Here is a 20,792-nt window from a genome sequence, read left to right as displayed (position 1 = left end):
ATAGAATTAGGATTTGGACCAAAAAGAGATATAGGGGGATATATATCAAATCGTGGAGAAAGATAAAGTACCAACAAACACACTTTTAACTGTAAGATTTCAAACATAGCCTGTAAAAAGAAGTGGAACATAATAATTATAGTTATTTAATATTGGCTACACGCACAGTGGAGGAAGCCATTTTGTGTGTAAATATTGCCTATGCCTACACATATACACAGCAGAGGAAGGCATTTTGTGTGTAACCATTGTGTAGTATGCACACAGCTTAGGAAGCCATTTTGTGTGTAATTATTGCCTTCACACATTGAGGAGGAAACCATTTTGGGTGTAACTATTGCCTACACTCACAGTGGAGGAAGCCATTTTGTGGGCCGGAACAATGTTCAGCCTATCAATTCATTAGGAGCTAGTCACACCACTTAACCTTATGAGACATGTTGTCAACAGGAAGTAGAGAATTGATAATCCAGATTTTGATGATAATGGAGCCCACATGACTACATGTAGTTGAGACTTACACTTTGACCTTTCAAAGACAGTTGTCACATGTTGCTGTATGCTGAACAAAATTAACAAACTTACTCTCTGTGGGTAGCAACTTCCATTTGCATTGATTGAAGTCCGTAATATTTCATTCGCTTTTCATATCTTATATAGATTTAGAACATCTAGTTCTGCAATGTTCTCTTCTTTAATCTGGTTAAATTACATAATTGTGTTACCCTTTCCTTATCAAATTGGATATAATCTTATCTGTACTCTTTGGAAGTAGTGGGAACTCTGCATAAGACCTTTTCCATTCCTAAATTGTATTTGTGTAGACATTCAAAGTAAAATCTCCTTTATCATTGTCTGTATGAGACACAAGCTTTTATCATCCAATTTTACCTTTCTTTTGATTCGTACTAGTTTTATTTTTTATATTTTTGCTTCATTGTTTAATAAAATATAGTCTAGATATTTCTGTTAATAATAATATGATGAGATCATATTTTACTATTGTTAGGTTGAGGTATATTAGAGGAAATTGAGATAAAGCTATTTTAGAGGAAGAGAAAATATTTGTATTGGTATCCGGATGGAAGATCGACAATGTTTAGATCAACAGTCAATAGGTCGACACCAGGGCAACAGGGACTAAAGGTCATCTAACGAAGGGTCGACAGTGCAGAACAAGGTCGACATGGTTAAAATGTTGACAAGTTAAAATGGTCGACACCTAAATTGCTGACACAAAATTTGTCAACACATGTTTTTTCAACATTTTTAAGATTAGGGTTAGGGGTTAATGACTACCACTAGAGTAACAAGAATAAGGATCTCAGGATGAAAATCCTCTATTATACATAAAAGTGTGTAGCTGTCTGTATTCATTTGACTCCTCTCTTTATACTGAAATGGCTGAACTTCAGAAATTAGGGGGAGATGTATCAAACCTTGGAGAGAAATAAAGTACTAACCAATTGCGTAAATGCGTGCACCCGATAAATGCTACTCACCGCAGTGCCGGCTTCCCCTGATCTCCTGTGCTGTCAGATGCCAGGTGCAGTGGCGGGTGGCTTGCTGAGTATTATTCCCGGGGTCTGCTAAGACTTCTATGCGATGCTCCATTGCGGGCTTTTCCGCGGCTGTTGTCATGGGCGCAGCCATGTTGTCTGTATCACCTGACCAGACCTTCCTCCAATGTTAGCCCTGAGGTCACTCAGTTGATTCTTTCTTCCAATGACCAGCTACCTAAGGGCAGTGGCGTAACTAGGGTATTTGGACCCAGGGCAAATTTTAAAATGGAGCTCCCCACCCCCCCACTATGTGCACGCTCCACAGGTGCCCAAGTAAAAAAAAATGGGAGTGGTCACAAGGGGCATGGCCACTGAAAAAAGGGTGTGTCAACATAACACACACCCCTTTCTTGTCACTGGGAACATTTCTTTCCATTTGCACCTTAATAAGTGCCCCTTATACAGTCCCCCCTATGCAGTGCCCCTAGTAGTAGTGGTCCCCCTTATATAGTACCCCCAGTATACAATGCCCCCAGTAGTGGTCCCTCTTATGCAGGCCCCCAGTAGTGCCCCTTATACAGTACCTGATTTGTTCACCTTATACAGGCCCCCAGTAGTGTCCCCCATATGCAGTGCCCCTTACACAGTTCCACCTGTAGTAGTCCCCCTTATGCAGCCCGCCATTAGTTCCCCTTATAGTGCCCCATTAGTGATCCCCCATATGCAGCCCCCCAGTAGTGCCCCTTATACAGTGCCTCCAGTAGTTGTCCCCCTTATGCAGGCCCCCAGTAGTTATCCCCAATATGCAGTGCCCCATGTAGTGGTTCTCCCTTTTCAGTTCCCCCTGTAGTGGTCTCCCCTGTGCAGTGCCCCCAGTAGTAAGCCCCTTAAATAGTGGCCCAGTAGGAGTACCCCTCGAAGCAGTGCCCCCAATAGTAACCCCCCTTGAGTAGTGGTCCCCCCCAGTAGTAGTCCACAGTAGTGCCCCCCCCAATGCAGTGCCCTCAGTAGTAGTCCCCCCTATACAGTGCCCTTTATAGTGGCCCCAGTAGGAGTCCCCCTTAATGCAGTGCCCCCTGTAGTAGACCCCAGTAGTGGTCCCCCCAATGCAGTGCCCACAGTAGTATCCCCCCAGTAGCAGCCCCATCCCTCCCACGAAGCAGTGCCCTCAGTAGTAGTCCCCTCCTTAGTAATAGTCCCCCTCCATAGTAGACCCCATTAGTGGTCCCCCCCCGAAGCAGTGCCCCCAGTAGTATCCCCCTCCAGTAGTAGTCCCCAGTAGTGGAACCCGCCCCCCCCCCAAAGCAGTGCCCCCAGTAGTAGTCCCCTCCTTAGCCCCCCCCGATAAGTACACACTGAAATGAAACAATAAATAAAAGAAAAATTATTACCTGAGTCCACGCTGCCATCCGCACGTCAGTCCTCCTGGGCTGGCGGGCTCTGCATTATGGAAGAGATGTCATGACATCATGACGTCTCTCCCATTACTCACTGCAGGAGCCAGAAGGGAGCCAGCTCTTGCAGTGGGCGCTGCGGCTGCAGCAGTCAAGAGAGTCTGTCTGACTCTCATTGGCTGCTGTTTAACACAGACATCGCCGCCAGCGCTAGCGGTGATGTGCGTGCAGCAGCAGCAGCCAATGAGAGTCTGTCTGCTGCTCGGCGGTGATGTGTGTGCAGTAGCAGCAGCCAATGAGAGTTGTCTGACTCTCATTGGCTGCTGGTTAAAACACACATCGCCGCCAGCAATGTGTGTGTCAGCACAGCCTGAGCTCGCCCACCTCCAACCCTTCTCCTGGCGCCATTAGGCAAGTGCTCAGGGGGAGGGAAGGGGCTCAGCTGTGCAGCACAGGACTGGCACTGGGAAGCCCAGCACCGGTCCTGTGTAAATGTGTAGCGCTGACCGCACACACTGCAGTCGGCGCTACACTGGCTAACTAGGGTGGGCCGTGGCCGGCGGGGGGGGCCCACGCCTCTGGTACCACGGCGCCCAGGGCACGTGCCCCGCTCGTCCTGCCCTAGTTACGCCACTGCCTAAGGGTATAAGAGCTGGACTCCAGGAGCAGGAAGTTGCCTGAACAACTTCACTACTCCAGTGACTGTTTGCTGTGGTGTCGTTCTAGGCTCCATACTATGTTCACTTCCAGCAACTCTTTCTAGTGTTATTCTCCAGTGTGATTTACCAGTACTATCCTGCGTCTGGATCCGCATCATTATATACCAGTACTACCCTGTGTCTGGATCCCCAGGGTTATATACCAGAACTACCCTGTGTTTGGATCCCCAGGGTTATATACCAGTACTACCCTGCATCTGGATCCCCAGCATTATATACCAGTGCTATTCTGCATCTGGATCTCCAGTGTTATATATCAGCACCATTAAGTGTCTGGATCTCCAGTGTTATATATCAGCACCATTAAGCATCTGGATCTTCAGTGTTACTATTTTTTCAGTACATACCTGCATATTGATTCTCCAGTGCAATACTGTGTACTCATTCCCAGAGACATACTGCTGTGAAAGCCTGCATATTCTGACCAGCGTTAGTCCACAGTTCCCTTCCTCAGCAGAACAGAGATATTCTTCAGTATTATTCTCCAGTAAAATTCTCCCTCGTTATCTCCGGAGATAATCCTCCAGTGCCAGTCTCATTACCTCGTTCCTGTCACTTAGTAGCCTTGCTAATCACCAGGTACCTGACCAGAGGGCTGTGACCTGCTCACTGGTTGCAGTGAAACCCACGTCCCAATTGGAGGGGTCACTGGTGAAGACCACCAGTGGGCTAGACTCCACGCCATCCAACTGCCCCACTTACTGCTTCCTATTCACCCTAGTACTCCGGGTCTCAGTTCCCCCACTGAGAATCACCACTGCAGGGTAGTGACAAAGATTTAATTAGAAGTGCCAATTTGCAGTACTCACTGCAAGGTTGCTTGACTTCTCTACAAAAAGCAACCTGAGAGAAATGCATTAAAAAGTGGGGAAACCATCCTGGACCCCCAAAACGTGGCAACTGAGATACCAGGACCACACGGAAAGATGCTACCAGCCATAAAGAAAGTACTGAAGGTTCTTAAAAGGTGAACTTTGCAATTTTTATTAATGGTTATAAAATGATAGCAAGAAAGTGTTTTTCAGCAAATTAAAGTATTTCTAGCATTTTGGGGTACAACTAAATGCTATTTAAACCCATCCCAGTGCATGATTTTTCATTGGGTGGGGTGCACTGTGTCCATTTTTATCTTAATATTGAAAATATGTAAAGTGACCTTCCAATATCAATTTCCATATTTCCATGTATAGTTCCTTTCAATAAGCCTGGTTTTCACAAAGTCTGGTGTTAAATGTGCTTCATACCACGTTAACAGGGCATTAATCTGTGCACCGATTGTGTCAGGTATAGTGCGCAGAGGTATAGTTATCATGTTCTCTGTGTTCTCACCCATTGATCGGAGATGCATTACTGTCTCCAGTATTTTATTTATATGCTCATTCACGTTCTTCCTTGGCCAAGACTCATATAGTTTCTGCAGCAGAAATAGATCGCTGTTTGAATTGAAACTATTGTGCAGTTTCTATAACGAAAGCAACATGCTATTTTAGATTGTCTCAATTCTTATGTGAATTAGCTGTTCATATGCAACTAATAAGCTTATGGTTCATCCATTCTTATCCCATTATTGATTATTAATCTCTGGTCCGTCTGTAGTAATAATCTCCCACAACTCATCTCTGGATAGCAAAATTTCAGCCTTAAAGTTGCCAGCTGATAATTGCCATTACTCTGTTTAGCCATTGCTTTTAAACCCTTTGAAATACAGTGTTAAATTACTCACTGGAAATTTGCATATTTTCTTCTGTTGTGCTGTGTCTGATCACATAACTGGTTGCTGAATATGCTACCTTGTCCAAGCTTCTACATGTAGTGAAGTTTGTAGGATAAGCTTTGCTGTGAATAAATTCATAACATAACATAACATAATATAAAATGAAGACCATAAAAATAGTACACTTGCACAACAAATAGACTACAATGCAGTAACTTAAAACATGACACTACCTACTGTACTTTAAAATATGACATTGTCTACTGTAGCCTGCAACAATAAAAACATAAATAAATTAGTGACCGCTTAACTCAATTTTATTATAGTGTCATAATAAATAAAAAAAGCAACCAACAAGTGCCACACATTTGTGGGAAAGTTTGCAATACTGTTGGGAAGAACTTTCTGAAAAATATTTGATTTCTACTGTAGAATGCCAGACAGTGTACACAGGTTTTATCTGCAAAGGGTGAATAATTTGCTAAGTCTAAAATTTAGATGATATTTTATTATTCAAAATGATACTACGCTTTCTTTTTTTATCCACAATTGCTTATTTGACCGATGCTTTAATCTCAGAGTACATTCAGACATTAATGCATTACAATGGTGTTCCTCATTATATTACTTTTTATTAGAGATGTGCGCCGAACCCCGTGTTTTGGTTTTGGATCTGGATTCATCTTTGTGTTTTGGATCTGTATTTAAAAAAAAAAAAAAAGCTAAAATTATGTAATTATGACCTGTTTACATGCAATCCAAAACCCGAGTTCGGTTTTAAAATCCGAATTCCGAACCACAGGAAGATCCAAACTGGGATTCGGTTTCGCTCGGCACCCCAAAGTGATTCCGAACTCGGACTCGATCCGACTCGGGACCCCTAAATTTGGTTTGCCGTCTGTTCTCTGGGAACCAAACCCGCACATCTCTACTTTTTAAGAAACTAAAGGCACCCTGCAGTCAGTGGCACTACTGAAAAGCCACTCGGAGGGTCCCTCGGATGTCCTGGGCACACACCCTACAGCCAGTGGCACTACTGCAAAGCCGCACTGAGCGTCCCTTGGATCCCCGGGCACACACCCTGCAGCCTGTAGAGCTGTCCGGATTTCCTAAGAATGCCCCAAGCAGTGCTCTTCTTCCCAGTGCCGGTGGCCTTACTCTTTAGGCGTGACATTATCATGACACTGGTTTGGGGGGTGGTATGTAGTTATGAGACTGGTGGACGCATGGCTGCCAGTCTCAACACTGACAGTGTAATCACGGCAAGGGATCTAACATTGGCGTCGAAATACCAACGCCTATGTTAATCTCGACGCCAGAACTCCGACAGGATGTTGGACGATCGTCCAACGTCAGGGGTAAGTATTCACGTAGCCAGGGATGGGGGGGGATAGGTTTAAGGACCACCCGGGGAGTCTTAGGGTTCCCCCCCTAGGGAGGGTTAGGTTTAGGGTAGGGGAAGGGTGGGGTTAGGTTTAGGCACTAAGGGTGGAGATTAGGGTTAGGAACCCCACCAGGAGGGTTAGGTTTAGGGTGCGGGGAGGGGGGTTAGGTTTAGGCACTAACGGGGGGAGGTTAGGTTTAGGCACCCCCCCGGGGAGGAATAGCATTAGGCTAGGAGAAGAGGGGTTAGGTTTAGGCACTAAGGGGGGAGATTAGGATTAGGCACCCCCCCGGAAGGGTTAGGTTTAGGGTGCGGGGAGGGGGGTTAGGTTTAGGCACTAACGGAGGGAGGTTAGGGTTAGGTACTAAGGGGGGAGGTTAGGGTTAGGCACCCCTAAAGGTGGGTTATGGGGAAAAGTGTTAGGAATAGTAAACTTACCTCCGCTGTCGGAATCTCCTCCATCAGGCTGCCGGCGTCGGGATTTGAACCGCCGGGGTCACGTCCGGCGGTCAAACATACTGATTCCTGGGGGTTAGGGGTGGCACAGGGCAGCATACAGCACTGCTCCAGCCCTAGTGACAAGGTCTGAAAAACAAAAGTATTTGGAACGTGTTTGCGTTATTCAGCTTAGGTCTATGGATTAGCCTGGCCGGAGAAGGATTCCTGTGATCTCTCCCCATGAGCTGGAGCTGAACCCGATGTCCATCGCAACTACTTTGCACGGCACATATGCAGCCGGAAAGCGGTGAATGCGCAGCTGAGTCCAAACGAAGAAGTAAAGTGATTGCACGTCCAATAACTTTTCTCTTTAGCATTCTCATTGGGGCCCGTGCCCCAGTATTTGTTTCTTAAACTATTGCCCGAATAAAAGCATTCCAAGTCACCGCCGCCATATGCGGCGATGAGGAATGCTTATTTTCTACGGTTTTATATAGCGTTTGATCAATATGCCCCTTTTGAAAATCACTTAAATAGCATTCAATTCATAGATATAATGAGAAAAATGGCATAAAATGGTTAATATAGAATACTAGTCAAAGGCGGCAATAAATCCAATTAAAAGCAATTTCCTACAATAATTTTTTATCTAAGTGAGTAGGTAGAAGACTGATAATGACAAAATACCATATAGGCGTCTTTGTCTGTGTTGCTGAAGTACATTCAAGATAATGGCTGCTTGAAAGTGCAGGGAATTAACTGTAAGTGAAACATGTTAAGCTGATTCAACAGATCAGCGATGCGTGTGTGCAGATACATTATTAATTAGATTTTGTGGAGGTTGAATCCCACATTAGAGACTTCACAATATTCCATTTTTTTTCTTCTTGAATAGAACTCAGTATTTTTATGCACGGCTACTAGATCATATGACGAATATTCTGTTGGTCTCTCCAGCACCGTAAATAGTCTTCGCCAACTATGACAATGCAATGGACCCTTCAGATATATATTTATTTGTGAGGTCTACATATAATAATGATACATGCAATGGTCAGTTCGGTGCGTGGATTGGAATGAATCTATGTTGAGCGCTGAAAGAACAATTCTTGAAATTCAATCAGATTTCAGGCAGCAAAAATAAATTGTAGACCCTATAGTTGGTCTAGGTGGCAGCGGGTTGTGATGAGGTCAGGCCACGCGATAGATAACTTAACCAGGTCTTTGGTTTATTATCCAGGTAGAACAGGCTTGCAGGATGACTCCTAGTTAATGCAGCAGGTACAGTATGTATTGCAGCCAGGTATACACAATGCACATATATGATGGATGTATCAACCAGGAACTTATGAGGCAGCACATATGGTGTGCGGCAGTGCTCGAAGTGGAAATTTAGAGGTGGGGGTATGGAGACATGGAGTATGGGGGTATGGAGATATGAAGTATGGGGGTATGGAGACATGGAGTATGGGGGTATGGAGACATGGAGTATGGGGGTATGGAGACATGGAGTATGGGGGTATGGAGACATGGAGTATGGAGATTGAATCTTCCCCCTTTTGGGCCTCTGCTTCCATATCACCCCATTGTACTTCTCACCACCCCACACTTCTCCCTGCCTGCTCCCCTCTCTCACACCCTGCCCTTCTCACTTACTGATTCCCTCTCTTCTTCACCCCCTACAATACTAATTGCCTGCCTCACTCTGTCTGCCCCTCTCTCTATTTCCTCTCTCACACCCTCCCCTCTCTCTAATTCCCTCTGACCTGCGCTGCTGGAATGAAGCCGCCAGGAGCCTCGGGTCTTTGTTGCTGCTGCAGTAGTGCACTGCAGTAAATTTATCTGGTGCAGCTGCGAACCAATGAGAAGCTGCCACTCAGCAGCTTCTCATTGGCTGGCAGCCGTGAGCCCCACGATTGGCTGGTGGCCGCGAGCCCCGTGATTGGCTTGCGGCCGCGAGCCTCGTGATTGGTGCTTACGGTGCAGCCAGGACCGGATACTTTGTCCCGACTACATGCCGCCTCCAATGCCACCGATCAAGATGTGTCCCCTGCGGGACACATCTCTACACATTGCCGCCGCTGTTCCAGCGCTGGGGTCCCATACTGGATCCCAGCGCTGGTACGTTCTCTTCTGCATCTAAAATTAAGTGGGACCGGGAAGTGGCGGTATGTTATACCGCCGTATACCGCCCCACTTCGATCACTGGTGTGCGGGCAAACAGGATTACACACCTGTATCTATACTTTAGAGATAAGCAGTTCAGTTTTTCTGAAAACCGAATACACCCGAACTTTGTCGTTCAGACTCGAAACGAGTTCCGGTTCCGGTTTGCCCGTAAGTTTGCATCTCGGATCTAAATAACGGATCTTGGGTTTGGCATTGCTTTTACACAGTGGAGCCAATTTATCAAGTGCCAAGGCTGAGTATGGTGTTACCAGAGCAGATGCATTGACAGTGAAGCGTATCAAATGCAGTAGTATTTACTAGAGATGAGCCGTTTGGTTTTTCTAAACACCGAACACACCCGAACTTTAGGGTTCCGCGTCGAACCGAGTACCAGCTCAGATTACTTTGGGGTTCCGACTCTTGAGTAGAACAGAGGACCTGATTCAGATCCGCTCGCTAGATGCGATCGCTCGCACATAGCGTATGCAAATTCGGCTAAGTGACGGCATGGCATGCTCTCTCAGAAAGGCAAATGCATGCCCACTTTGTCTGTGCGAGATATCGCTTTGTGTATGCAGGCGCCCATTAGCGTATGTAGAGACGCCCACTAGCGCGCATCATCTCCAGGAAGACTATTAAAACATTGGTACATTGAGGACCAACGGTAGCGAACGCAGCGCTTGGGTTGCCTTACCCTACCGCAAGCAATGCGAGGACTTCAGTGTAAAAAAACAGGCATGTGACGTGTACTATGATGCTGCCTGTTAATTATGCACGCCTTACAAATGGCGTTGCAACACTCAGGCACGCCTGCGTTCGCACCTCCACTCCCCCATTATTAGTGTCCTGCCCCTGTTACCACGCACAAACGCCCTCTCCTATCACTCATTTCACTGGCTTGTCTTTGCTGGGCGAGCGAGCGGATTGCGATCGCACAGAGTAGTTTGCGCATACGCAGAACGAAGCGTGCACATGTGCGGTTGCTTACCATTGGCCGCGTACGAGCGAGCGGCCGCTTGTGAGCGGCTCTGAACCAGGTTCAGAGTCCTGTCTCGGGTCTTCTCAAAACTTCGGAACTCTATAATCCGGAATATACATATTTTGGATTATCTTCCTTGTGATTTCAGGTGCTGTGAGGTGGTCATAATTGACTAGAAATGACTGGAAATTAATGTTATTAAAGTGATAATACTGTACGAACAAAAACTGGTCCATGTTACATGATTTTCATCAATTGTTAAAGGAAACAAAAACGGAACTAAAACACTTGAGGTTGGTTTTACCAAAACAGGACAATGGTTTAGAACCGTCTCTAATCAGGCCCACCTGCTGTTTCTTGAGTGATGGTAATGTTATTGCAGTGTATCAGAGTTAAGGGGCCCATACAGCAACAGTCAGTCAGGGCAATTCTGCATTTGTCAATGATTTTGTAAGAAAATCGTCAATGTCTGGGTATCACCGATCGATGATTCCAGCCAAAAATTGGACGGAATCTGCAAATTTGGATTTCCAACTAGTTGGATTTTACTGATTAATCGTGTATCGGAAAATCGTTAAGTAATAGGATCGGGTAATCTTTCATTGTGATTGTTGGTGTATGGGCTGCATTACTATATAACCAAGATCATTGATATTTTTGTATTATGTGATCAGTACCTAAAATAATAAAAATATGTAAAAAGATTTATTCAGACATTTTGAATAATATTTTATATTTTTATTTTTTTATTTTGATTTATGAACCGCAGTGATTTACCATGTTCTAGAGTTGGGACGGAGACTTGATTTTGGAAGTGCATATAATATTGATTTACAGTGTCACGACTTTGATCCCTCTTTGTCTAGATGTCTCGGTGAGCTTGTTGTCTCTGCTGGTCACCGCCTGTGGACTAGCCCTCTTTGGCGTATCTCTTTTTGTCTCATGGAAACTGTGCTGGATTCCGTGGCGAGAACGTGGCCTGAAAGGGAGCAAAGAACATGAGCACCTGAACTATACGGACAGTGACACAAATGAGCATGACTACAGTGATAACTATCTGGGACAGCCGCCTCTATTCCCAGAGTCATCCATGAAGATCAGCCATACCTCCCCCGACATCCCATTAGAAGCCAAGACTAGTACTAAGGAAAATTGCGGTCACCATGTCCGAATGCACCGGCAAATCACAGAACCAACCTCATCTGCTCGGTCAGTGTCCATATTGTTTTTTATTTATTATTTACCAATATATTGCATGCACAGTACTTCAGTTTCGTTACATATAGAAGAACTGTAAAAAACATATGGGCCTATTTATTATTAAGTGGCAACACAATTTGTAATATAAAATGCGGCCGGTACAGCTCAGCTCATCAGTGATACTGGCAGAACTTAGGCCCTGATTCAGAGCCGGACACTCTGACAGAGCGCTCGTTCTGAATCAGGGCCGGGCTATTTTTTTTTTAGAACGGCCTCCTGGCCGCTTGCATAGCTGTGGGTAACCACCGCGACCATCGGGCTTGCTACGAGACCCTTGTGGTAGGGTCTCGTTGCCGCAAGCCCCAGAGAGATTTCGGCTCTAACAGAGCCGAAATCTCTCCCACAGACATCACTCGTGATGTCAGTGGGGCCACACCCAAATGGAGGCGTTCACATGGGAACGCCTCCGTTTGGGCAGCCACTCCCCTGGCCCGCCCACCAAAGGGGGCGTGCTGTCACTCAACATCGACAGCAGCATGCCCCCTTTGGTACGAGACCCGAAGCGATGGATTGCCCATCGCTATCCGGGTCGTGCGGAGCCGGCATGCGCTCTGGGCCACCATCGACCCGGTTGCAAGCGCTCAGCGCTTGCGACCGGGTCTGAATCAGGCCCTTAGTGCTTCGGAGGCCAGTTTTGATGCAAAGGGGTGAACTGACTTTCCCGGGTTCACACATGAGCAATAGGTAGAAAGTAAAATAAATGTATAGAAATTAGAAAACATTACAGGTTGAGTCTCCCATATCCAAAATGCTTGGGAACAGGGGTGTTTTGGATATCGGAATATTCCGTATTTTGGAATATTTGCATACCACAATGAAATATCTTGTGAATGGGACTCAAATCTAAACACAGAATGTATTTATGTTTTATATACACATTATACACACAGGGCCTGATTCAGAGCCGCTCGTAAGCGGCCGCTCGTTCGCTCCGAGCGATGTTTGCCCAACTGCACATGCGTACGGATCGTTATACGCGTGCGCAAACCAGTCAGCGCGGTCGAAATTCATGTGCTCGCAAAATAGCGAATGCCTGATAATTTGAGTGACAGAATGAGGCGTATGTGGGTGGTAAAGGGGGAAGGTGCTTGAAAACGGGGAGTGGAGATCCAAACGCAGGCGTGCTTAAAGGTCAAAACGGGCGTTTTATGGGTGTGCATAATTAAAACAGTAGCGTCATTGACCACGTCACTGGGTTATGTTATAGTCAGAACTGCTCGCAAAATTGTGGTAGCAAAAACCAACCACAAGAATAGCGAGCAGTTCATACCCTGGTCGATGTACTCGATTAATCTAATAAATAGCGGACATGACGTAGGATGCGAGCAGCCAGGGGGCGTATTTTTTTAAAAAACGACCGCAAGTTTGGTTCGCTCGTTCAGACCTAGAGGCGTGAACAGACCGCAAAGAGCGAACGGTTGATTTGAATAGCAACCCCTATTTTCTGGACGAGCGAGCGCTAATTGCGTCCGGCTCTGAATCAGGCCCACAGCCTGCAGGTCATTTTATACAATATTTTCAATAATTTAGTTTGTGTACATGCATGAAATTCATTTATGTTTCATATACGGGGTGTCGTTAGTAGACCGGCGGCCGGGATGCCGCTGGTCTAAATCCCGGCGGGAGAAGCCCAACATGGGATTTAAGATAGGCGTCGAAATACCTACACCTATCTTAATCCTGATGCCGGAATACAGAAGGACGCTATCCCGAACAAGGTAAGTCGGAGCATCTTAGCTGTTAGCCGTGGGGGGGGACTAAAATGCGCAACTAAATTGTGTCCCATTGAAATATAGGCCCAACATCTGCCGTACTAGAGGTTACAGAGAAATCAAATTCTTTTGCAGGGATAAAAAGGATGTGGGTTCTTGTACAATACAGGGATGTCCCTGAACATGGCTTCTCCACCCTGTTATCTCATTTTGTGTTTGTAATATGTTGGTGTACAAGTAGGTGCACTTACGAGTTTATATGGAAGTTAAATATGAATGACTCCCAATCCATTCCAATTCTCCAATCAGGTGGTGCCAATGTTTGAACACCCACAGATGCTGCCATTTAATGTGCAAGTCCATGCACTTACCCACAATAAATCGGTAGTGCAAAACAACAAGATCAGTACCCTTTCCCCATTCATAAAGGAGCCATACAGAGACATTTATATGAAAATGGTACCTACCAATAAGCATCCATGTATGTTTCTAATTTGACATCTATTAAAAACATAGCAGTGAACACTCCTTATTCCAATACCTTATTGCTATGAAATCCAATGCATATTATCTAATGTTGTCAACATCGGTGTGGTATGTTAGGTCTACCGTTCTCATGTCAACATGGTCGTGTTGACATGATAGAAAGTTGACCTAATGTCTCTGGTGCCCAAATGGTCACTTAACTTGTTGGAGTCTCCAGCGTTGTCTTCCTAAGCCTAATCCCCACTCCTAACCTAACCGTCCCTCTAGTGCCTAAGCTTAACTCCCCAACCCGCAGCCTAACTCTAACATGCCCCCTGAACATCTTGGTGGCACCTTACCCTGAACGTCAGAATTCAGAGTATGTCGACATTTCGCATAAAAACATTTTGTGAACTTCTGAAAATTGTCGACATGGTGCCGATTGACATGTTAACCCATGTTGCCATTCTAGTGTCGACATTGTTGTGTCAACATGAGTGTCGACATGAAAACGGTCGACCATGTGACTGTATACCGTTAACACCAAGTACATGAAGGAACAATGGATAATATAAGAAAAAATAGCTGGATATAAACATAGACAAATTCACAAATGATTGGCAAATTGGCATCAGAAAAAAATTGTGGTGAAATTTCATAATCGGGTCACCCAGGAGCAAAGTTAATCTTTGTGTTCCACTTTCACTTTGTCATTCGGTGCTCTGCCATTCGGCAATGTACAGTTTCTGTAACGTAGCATTTTGCAGACATCATGGTTTATAAGTATCACTGGCTCAGTGATGGCCAGTTCTGTTGAGGTTCCGTAAGTGGGATACAGTCAGGATACCGGTGGGCGCTATCCCGCCCGACGATATCCCGACACTGACATCCCGACATGGGACTAAAGATAGGCATCAGGATTTTGACGCCTATCATTAGCCCCACTCCAAAATTCCAACACCCAGCATGCCGAATGAAGGTAAGCCGGGTGTTTTAACGTTTAGCTGCCTGGGGGGAGAATTAGGATTAGGGACCCCTGGGCGGATTTAGGGTTAGCCCCCCCACCCCCCGGGAGTGTTAGGGTTAGGGTAGGGAAAGGGGGGGTTTAGGGTGCGGGGAGGTGGGGTTAGGTTTAGGCACTAACGGGGGGAGTTTAGGGTTAGGCACTAGGGGTAGAGGTTAGGGTTAGGCACCACTAAGGGAGGGTTAGGGTACTCACCTGCTGCAGTCGGGATTTCGATCCGTCGGACTGCCGCTGTCTATATTTGATCCAGCGGCTAAACAGCCGTCGACATTACATTCCGATTCTCCGTAAGTTAATTGTGCAAAATTTTGTGGCCAAATGGGGAAGACTTTTTTTTTTAAATGTAACAAATTTCGAATGTTGAATACAGCAGGAACATTACATTTACATTTTATTTGTTTTTAGACCATGATTAAGAGCACTTTTTGAGTTTGGGTATACACTTCAGTGGTTAGTATAGATTTAAAAAGGGCAATATACTGTATATTGAGATTTACTGCACGTAACCTTTAACAGAGACCTACATTGCATTACCTGAGTCAGTATGATTATGCACACGACTTTGCTCCTCCATGTCTACAAATAATGATGAGAGTTCAGTATATAACACGTTCAAATAGCTTAGTCCTGTGTGTGAAAAATGACAGTAGGTTTAAGAGCATATAAAGCAACACTTATCACTGGTGTTATGAAAGGAACGATGACAAAATACCTGACTATAACCCCTGACAGAATTTCAATGAGAATTTCTTCCATAAGCAGGGAATAAGATAGACAATTAGTTGAAGCAATACACTAGCAAAATCGCTTTACCGAGAGGAGCTGAGACGTGCAGGATATGTGTGATAAATGAATTAGTACTTTGCATAGAGCTGTTAAGCAATAGAGTAGGGCTGACAATTAGCAGAGAGCAAACCTCATTCTCACTAGTCTTTCAGTCGGTTAAATACATTGATCAGAAGGGTTTATAGTACTTTATTTTAGTGTTAAACATAGCTTTATGCTACATCACTGAGCATCTGTCACCTGCACGTTTTGCATTTTGAACCGAAACAAAATTCATGATACTGCAGCTGTTGAATTCACCAGGAATCATTCCCCCGGGTTCTCTAAATTGTGTTATGTAACATCTTCAAGGTAAGAAAAAAATTGGACTGTGATGAATAGCTGATTTCATCTCCAACATCACATGTTTTTCTGGCACCACAGAATATACTGCCAAATATACAAGTGGTTAGTGCGGAAATGAAACCGTTCCAAATTCAAATTTGCTTTGCTCACAAGTAGGCGCTTTTTCATTATGGCAGCCCACCCAGTCCGTCTTCTCAGAACACCTTCACAGCTTGTGTTCAGTCAAAGATCTTAGGGAGCTGGGCCCTCATTCAGAGGCGGTCGTTAGATGGAAGCGCTCGCACTGAATCAGGGCGGCCGCTTGCATCCTGAACGGCCGCCTCCTTGTCGATCGTTAAGCTGTGGCTTGCCACCCACAGCTTAACGACCAACCCGGTTGATGGTCACGATGGTGATCAACATCGCGACCATCGGGGCTTACGACCAGACCTTAAGGTTGGATCTGGGCACTCGTAAGCCCCAGGGAGCTTTCTGCTCTGATGGAACAGGAAGCTCCCCACTGACATCACTGATGATGTCAGTGTGGCCGCCCACAAAACCACCCCCCAGGCCCGCCTACCAATCGGGTGCAGCTGTCGATCAACGTCGACAGCCGCCCCTTTGGCAGCGAACTCCGGAGCGACAGAGATTCTCCATCGAGTCGGTTACAAGCGCATCAGCGCTCGCGACCGACTCTGAATAAGGTCCTTGATCCCTGGAGAAATGACCAAGCCAGGGGGTGTACAGTGAGAAGTTAAGTGGTCTTGGACTACTTATTTATTCTAAATAGTAGGAAGAGGTTTGCTTTATTGAAAAATAATGAAATTAGGTGCAGTTTTAAGATAATTTTCCATTAGACATGATTGAAATTTCCAAAACTGTTCAGAAAAATATTCTCTTCAATTGGCATTTTCATTTTTTGCGAGGGCAATTTGGCTCTAAGGACCTCATTCAGAGTCGGTCGTAAGCGGCCGCTCGGTCGTACGCATCCGATGTTTCCAAACCACGCATGCGCACGGTTAGTTGTGCGCATGTGCGTATGAGGCTTTGCGATACAAAATGCTGTTGATCGTACGGCTTATGAGCAGGAAGTGGCTTCCGGGAGTTGATTGACATGAAAGCCCGTTTGTGGGTGGTGACGGGGGTGGTGGTCTGAAAACGCAGACATTCCTCACCGTTTTGAGGGCGTTTTAGGGGCGTACATAAATTATCTGCTACGACCGATATAGAAGGCCGGAAGTAGTAAAACGTCACTCTGCGAGCAGGTTCGAGGCCTGGCTGATCGTACAGCTTGAGGTTGGGTACTTGCTCTCGCAAGCCCCAGAGTACAATCGATACTATCGAATGTTATTGATGTTAGGATTGATGGTTCTATTTTGAGCCACACAATGCAAGCAGCTAATAATCGTTTGTTGAAGCTAATAACACTGCTAATTGGCATGTAATTGATTCAGCTGCGTTAGCATTAGCGAATAATAAGAATACATAAATTTCATGGGGATGGCTCATTCTATGCGTTTTTTTGTTAATTTTAACATGTATTTAACAACAACACAACATTATTATTCCAAAATCCGGGTTTAAAATCTTTTTTATTTACAAACGCACTACCAGTAAAACATCAGCATGAACTAAATGACATTTATACAATACAACACAAGCGGCCGCAACCATAAGAAGAAAATTAACATACAGCGACTGACAATGACTGACAACGATTGACCCGATCGCTAGCTGCTATCACTCGCTAGCTAGAGGAGGTGCATTGTTCACGTATGGGCGTCACTTTGGTTGCGACCGACCGGTCATGCGATTGCATCAGTTTCTCAGTCGTTAGGCGTACGACCGAGCGGACGCATACGACCGACTCTGAATGAGGTCCTAAGTGTATTCCACCCAGCACTTAGAGCAGAATGAACTGGCCATATTTGACCCAACTCTTTATAGTCTATATATAGACTATAAAGATTATGAAAATTCACAGTGCGGAATGGCAAAGCAAGATCGGAACTGAAAGCTTGTATCGGCGAAAATTAGCATCTCTGCCAAATGCAATCAACATCACATTTTTAAGGCACTTAGGGGTCTATTTGCTAAGCAGTGTTAGGAGACAGAGTGAAAAGTTATAAGGTGCCAGCCAATCCGCTCCCTACTGTCATTTTTCAAACACAGCCTGTGAGATGACTTTTGGGAGTTGATTGGCTGACATCTGATCACTTTTCACTCTGTCTCCTAACACTGCTTAGTAAATAGACCCCTAAGGGGTAGATGTATCAAAGGGATGTAGTTGCAATCCCAGCTGTCGGGATGCCGGTACTCAGCATCCCGACGGTAAGTAGTGGGATTAGGGGGAGGGTTAGGTGTAGGCACTAGGAGGAAGGGTTAGGTTTAGACACTAGGGTTAGGTTTAGGGTGCAGAGAGGGAGGGTTAGGCTTAGGGATAGGGTTAAGATACTTACCGACAGGTGTCGTTATCCTAACCCTATATGGATACCGGCGTCAGGATCCTTAGCGCCAGCATGCTGTACCCAACCCGTATCAAACAGTGTGGAGAAGTAGGCCAGTAGGGAAGTTGCCCACAGGAATTAATCCCTTAAGATACAGTAATTAATAAACAATCAATAAACTAATGCATGCTAATCAATAATCAAAAAAGTGCTAAAAAAGTTAGATATAAAAACCCTCTAAATATAATTGTTTTCTTAAACATATATCATCAATTATAAACATGCAATATTCACTGTTCCCAAAATCAGGGCCAGCTCTTGGGGTGTTGGACCAGTTCGGTTGAACAGTGACGCCACCCCATAGAGGGCACAGTCCTCCCAACCATCCTGATAGGACAGTGCCTTTCTATGGGAACTGTCCCCCTGTTCCACCCGCCGGCTGAAGTGTCCCGCGGGCGGTCGGCAGGTTGGGGACACTCAGGCACTGCCGCAGTTCTGCTTTGCTAAGCAGAGAGCAGCGGTGCCAGCGAAGCTGAATTGAATCTGAATGTCCATTTACTGCAGGGGGATGGCTGGGGGCTGGGCTTGCCCCCAGTGTGACTTAACTGGAGGCGTGCCATATGGGCACGCCCTCTAAATGGTATAATTTAGGGGCGTGGTCTATGGAAATTAAGCCATGCCTCATGCTTCCTCATGTTTCTCATAGACCAAGGTATGTCCGTGTCAGATTGCACTAAATGATGTTAATTACTTATAAGAAAAACTTTGGAGCCAATAACGAGTGAAACACCCTGTATAATAATTATCAGTTACACTAGATACATTACCACATAGGGATGTAGCCAGGAAACCGATGGTTGAAATGCCGACCGCCAGCTTCCTGACAGTGAGATTCCGGCATGGGACTAATGATAGGCCTCTAAATACCGCCGACTATCATTAGCCTGACACCGAAATCCCGACACCCGGCATACCGAAGTAGGTAAGCCGGGCGTCGGGAGGTGATAGCCGCGGGGGGGTGTTAGGTTTAGGGACTCCTGGGGGGTCTTAGGGTTAGGCACCCCCCAGGAGGGATATGGTCAGCCTAGGGGAAGGGGAGGTTAGAGTCAGACACCCCCAGAGGGAGGTTAGGTTTAGGATGCGGGGAGGAGGGGTTTGGTTTAGGCACCCCTGTGGGGAGGTTAGGGCTAGGCACTAGGGGGGGAGGTTAGGGTTAGGCACCCCTAAGGGAGGGTTAGGGGGGAGAGAGGGGAGGGTTAGATGTCTTACCTCTGTCAGGATCTTCATGTGCCAGCCTTCCAGTGCCGGTATTTCATCCTCCGGGCTTAGGTCCGGCGGTAATTCATACCGATTCCATCACATATATAATACAAACAAATGTTATACACACATAATATCAGTTCTGTTTTTTTTAATTAAAGCTGCTATAAAATGTCAATAATTAATTTTACTTATTTTCTTTAAGACATAATTCGATCAGAAGGCAACTGAACCTTTCAAACCCAGATTTCAACATCCAGCAGTTTCAGAAGCAGGAACAGCTGACGGGTATCGGGCGCATCAAACCTGAACTCTACAAACAGAGATCGGTGGAGACCGATGATGGGCGCAGAAACAATAGCAAATCTTGCGGGAAGCTCAACTTCATCATTAAATATGATTGTGACTTGGAAAAACTCATAGTAAAGATTCACAAGGCAGTCGGCCTGCCAGCGAAGGACTTCTCAGGAACGTCAGATCCTTACGTGAAGATTTATTTACTTCCGGATCGGAAGACCAAACACCAGACTAAGGTTCACCGGAAGACCCTAAATCCGGTGTTTGATGAGGTTTTTTTATTCCCCGTACCTTATAATGAGTTGCCGAGCAGAAAACTCCACTTCTCTGTTTATGATTTTGACCGGTTCTCCAGGCACGATGTCATTGGTCAGATCATAGTGGATAATTTTTTAGACTTGGCGGATTTCCCCAGGGAAAGTAACATCTGGAGGGATATTGAGCATGTCACCAACGTAAGTACTAAAGTCATACACCTACAGTGCTGGTGAATTGTTTGTGTCTTTGGACACCGAGAGGTGTTGTATATATCAAAGTGCTACTTTGCATCTTGGCCAGCTAGTTTTATATGTGATTTTTTTTTTTTTTTCTTTAAACCTGTTTGGCTGATTTATATATGGACATTCGTATAATATTGAAAGAATATTTATTAATACTTTATTACCCATTTATTCAATTATTTAGCAGCAAAGACCTATAAGGATGACAAAAGGACAAGAGCCCTCCGATCACCCTTATGTTTGCAGAGATAGGCATGCACTAAGAAAATACTTGCTCTGCCTTCAAGGTTACATACGTCACAATTGTCCAATGTTTGGCTCCATCATGTTCACAGCAGCACAGGATATTTCAGGAGATTAATTTTCTGATTTTGGAGGAGGCAGTGTGATCTGACGGCTCATGTGATTGAGAGGGGAT

General features: G+C 45.3%; 1 protein-coding gene across 1 annotated transcript in view; it reads left to right on the top strand.

Moving 5' to 3' along the window:
• Positions 1 to 20,792, top strand: part of SYT9 (synaptotagmin 9) — a 188,593-nt gene that overhangs the window by 46,812 nt on the left and 120,989 nt on the right. The window contains exons 2-3 of the mRNA XM_088449003.1: positions 11,166 to 11,508; positions 19,783 to 20,329. Of these exons, the coding sequence (XP_088305129.1) occupies positions 11,166 to 11,508; positions 19,783 to 20,329 (890 nt within the window). The remainder of the gene's footprint in view (positions 1 to 11,165; positions 11,509 to 19,782; positions 20,330 to 20,792) is intronic.

The sequence above is a fragment of the Taudactylus pleione genome, unplaced genomic scaffold (genome assembly GCF_031769625.1).
Source record: "Taudactylus pleione unplaced genomic scaffold, aTauple2 ptg000475l, whole genome shotgun sequence".
NCBI lineage: Eukaryota > Metazoa > Chordata > Amphibia > Anura > Myobatrachidae > Taudactylus > Taudactylus pleione.
Note: the sequence above shows the minus strand (reverse complement) of the source record. Positions and strands in the feature narration are given on the sequence as shown.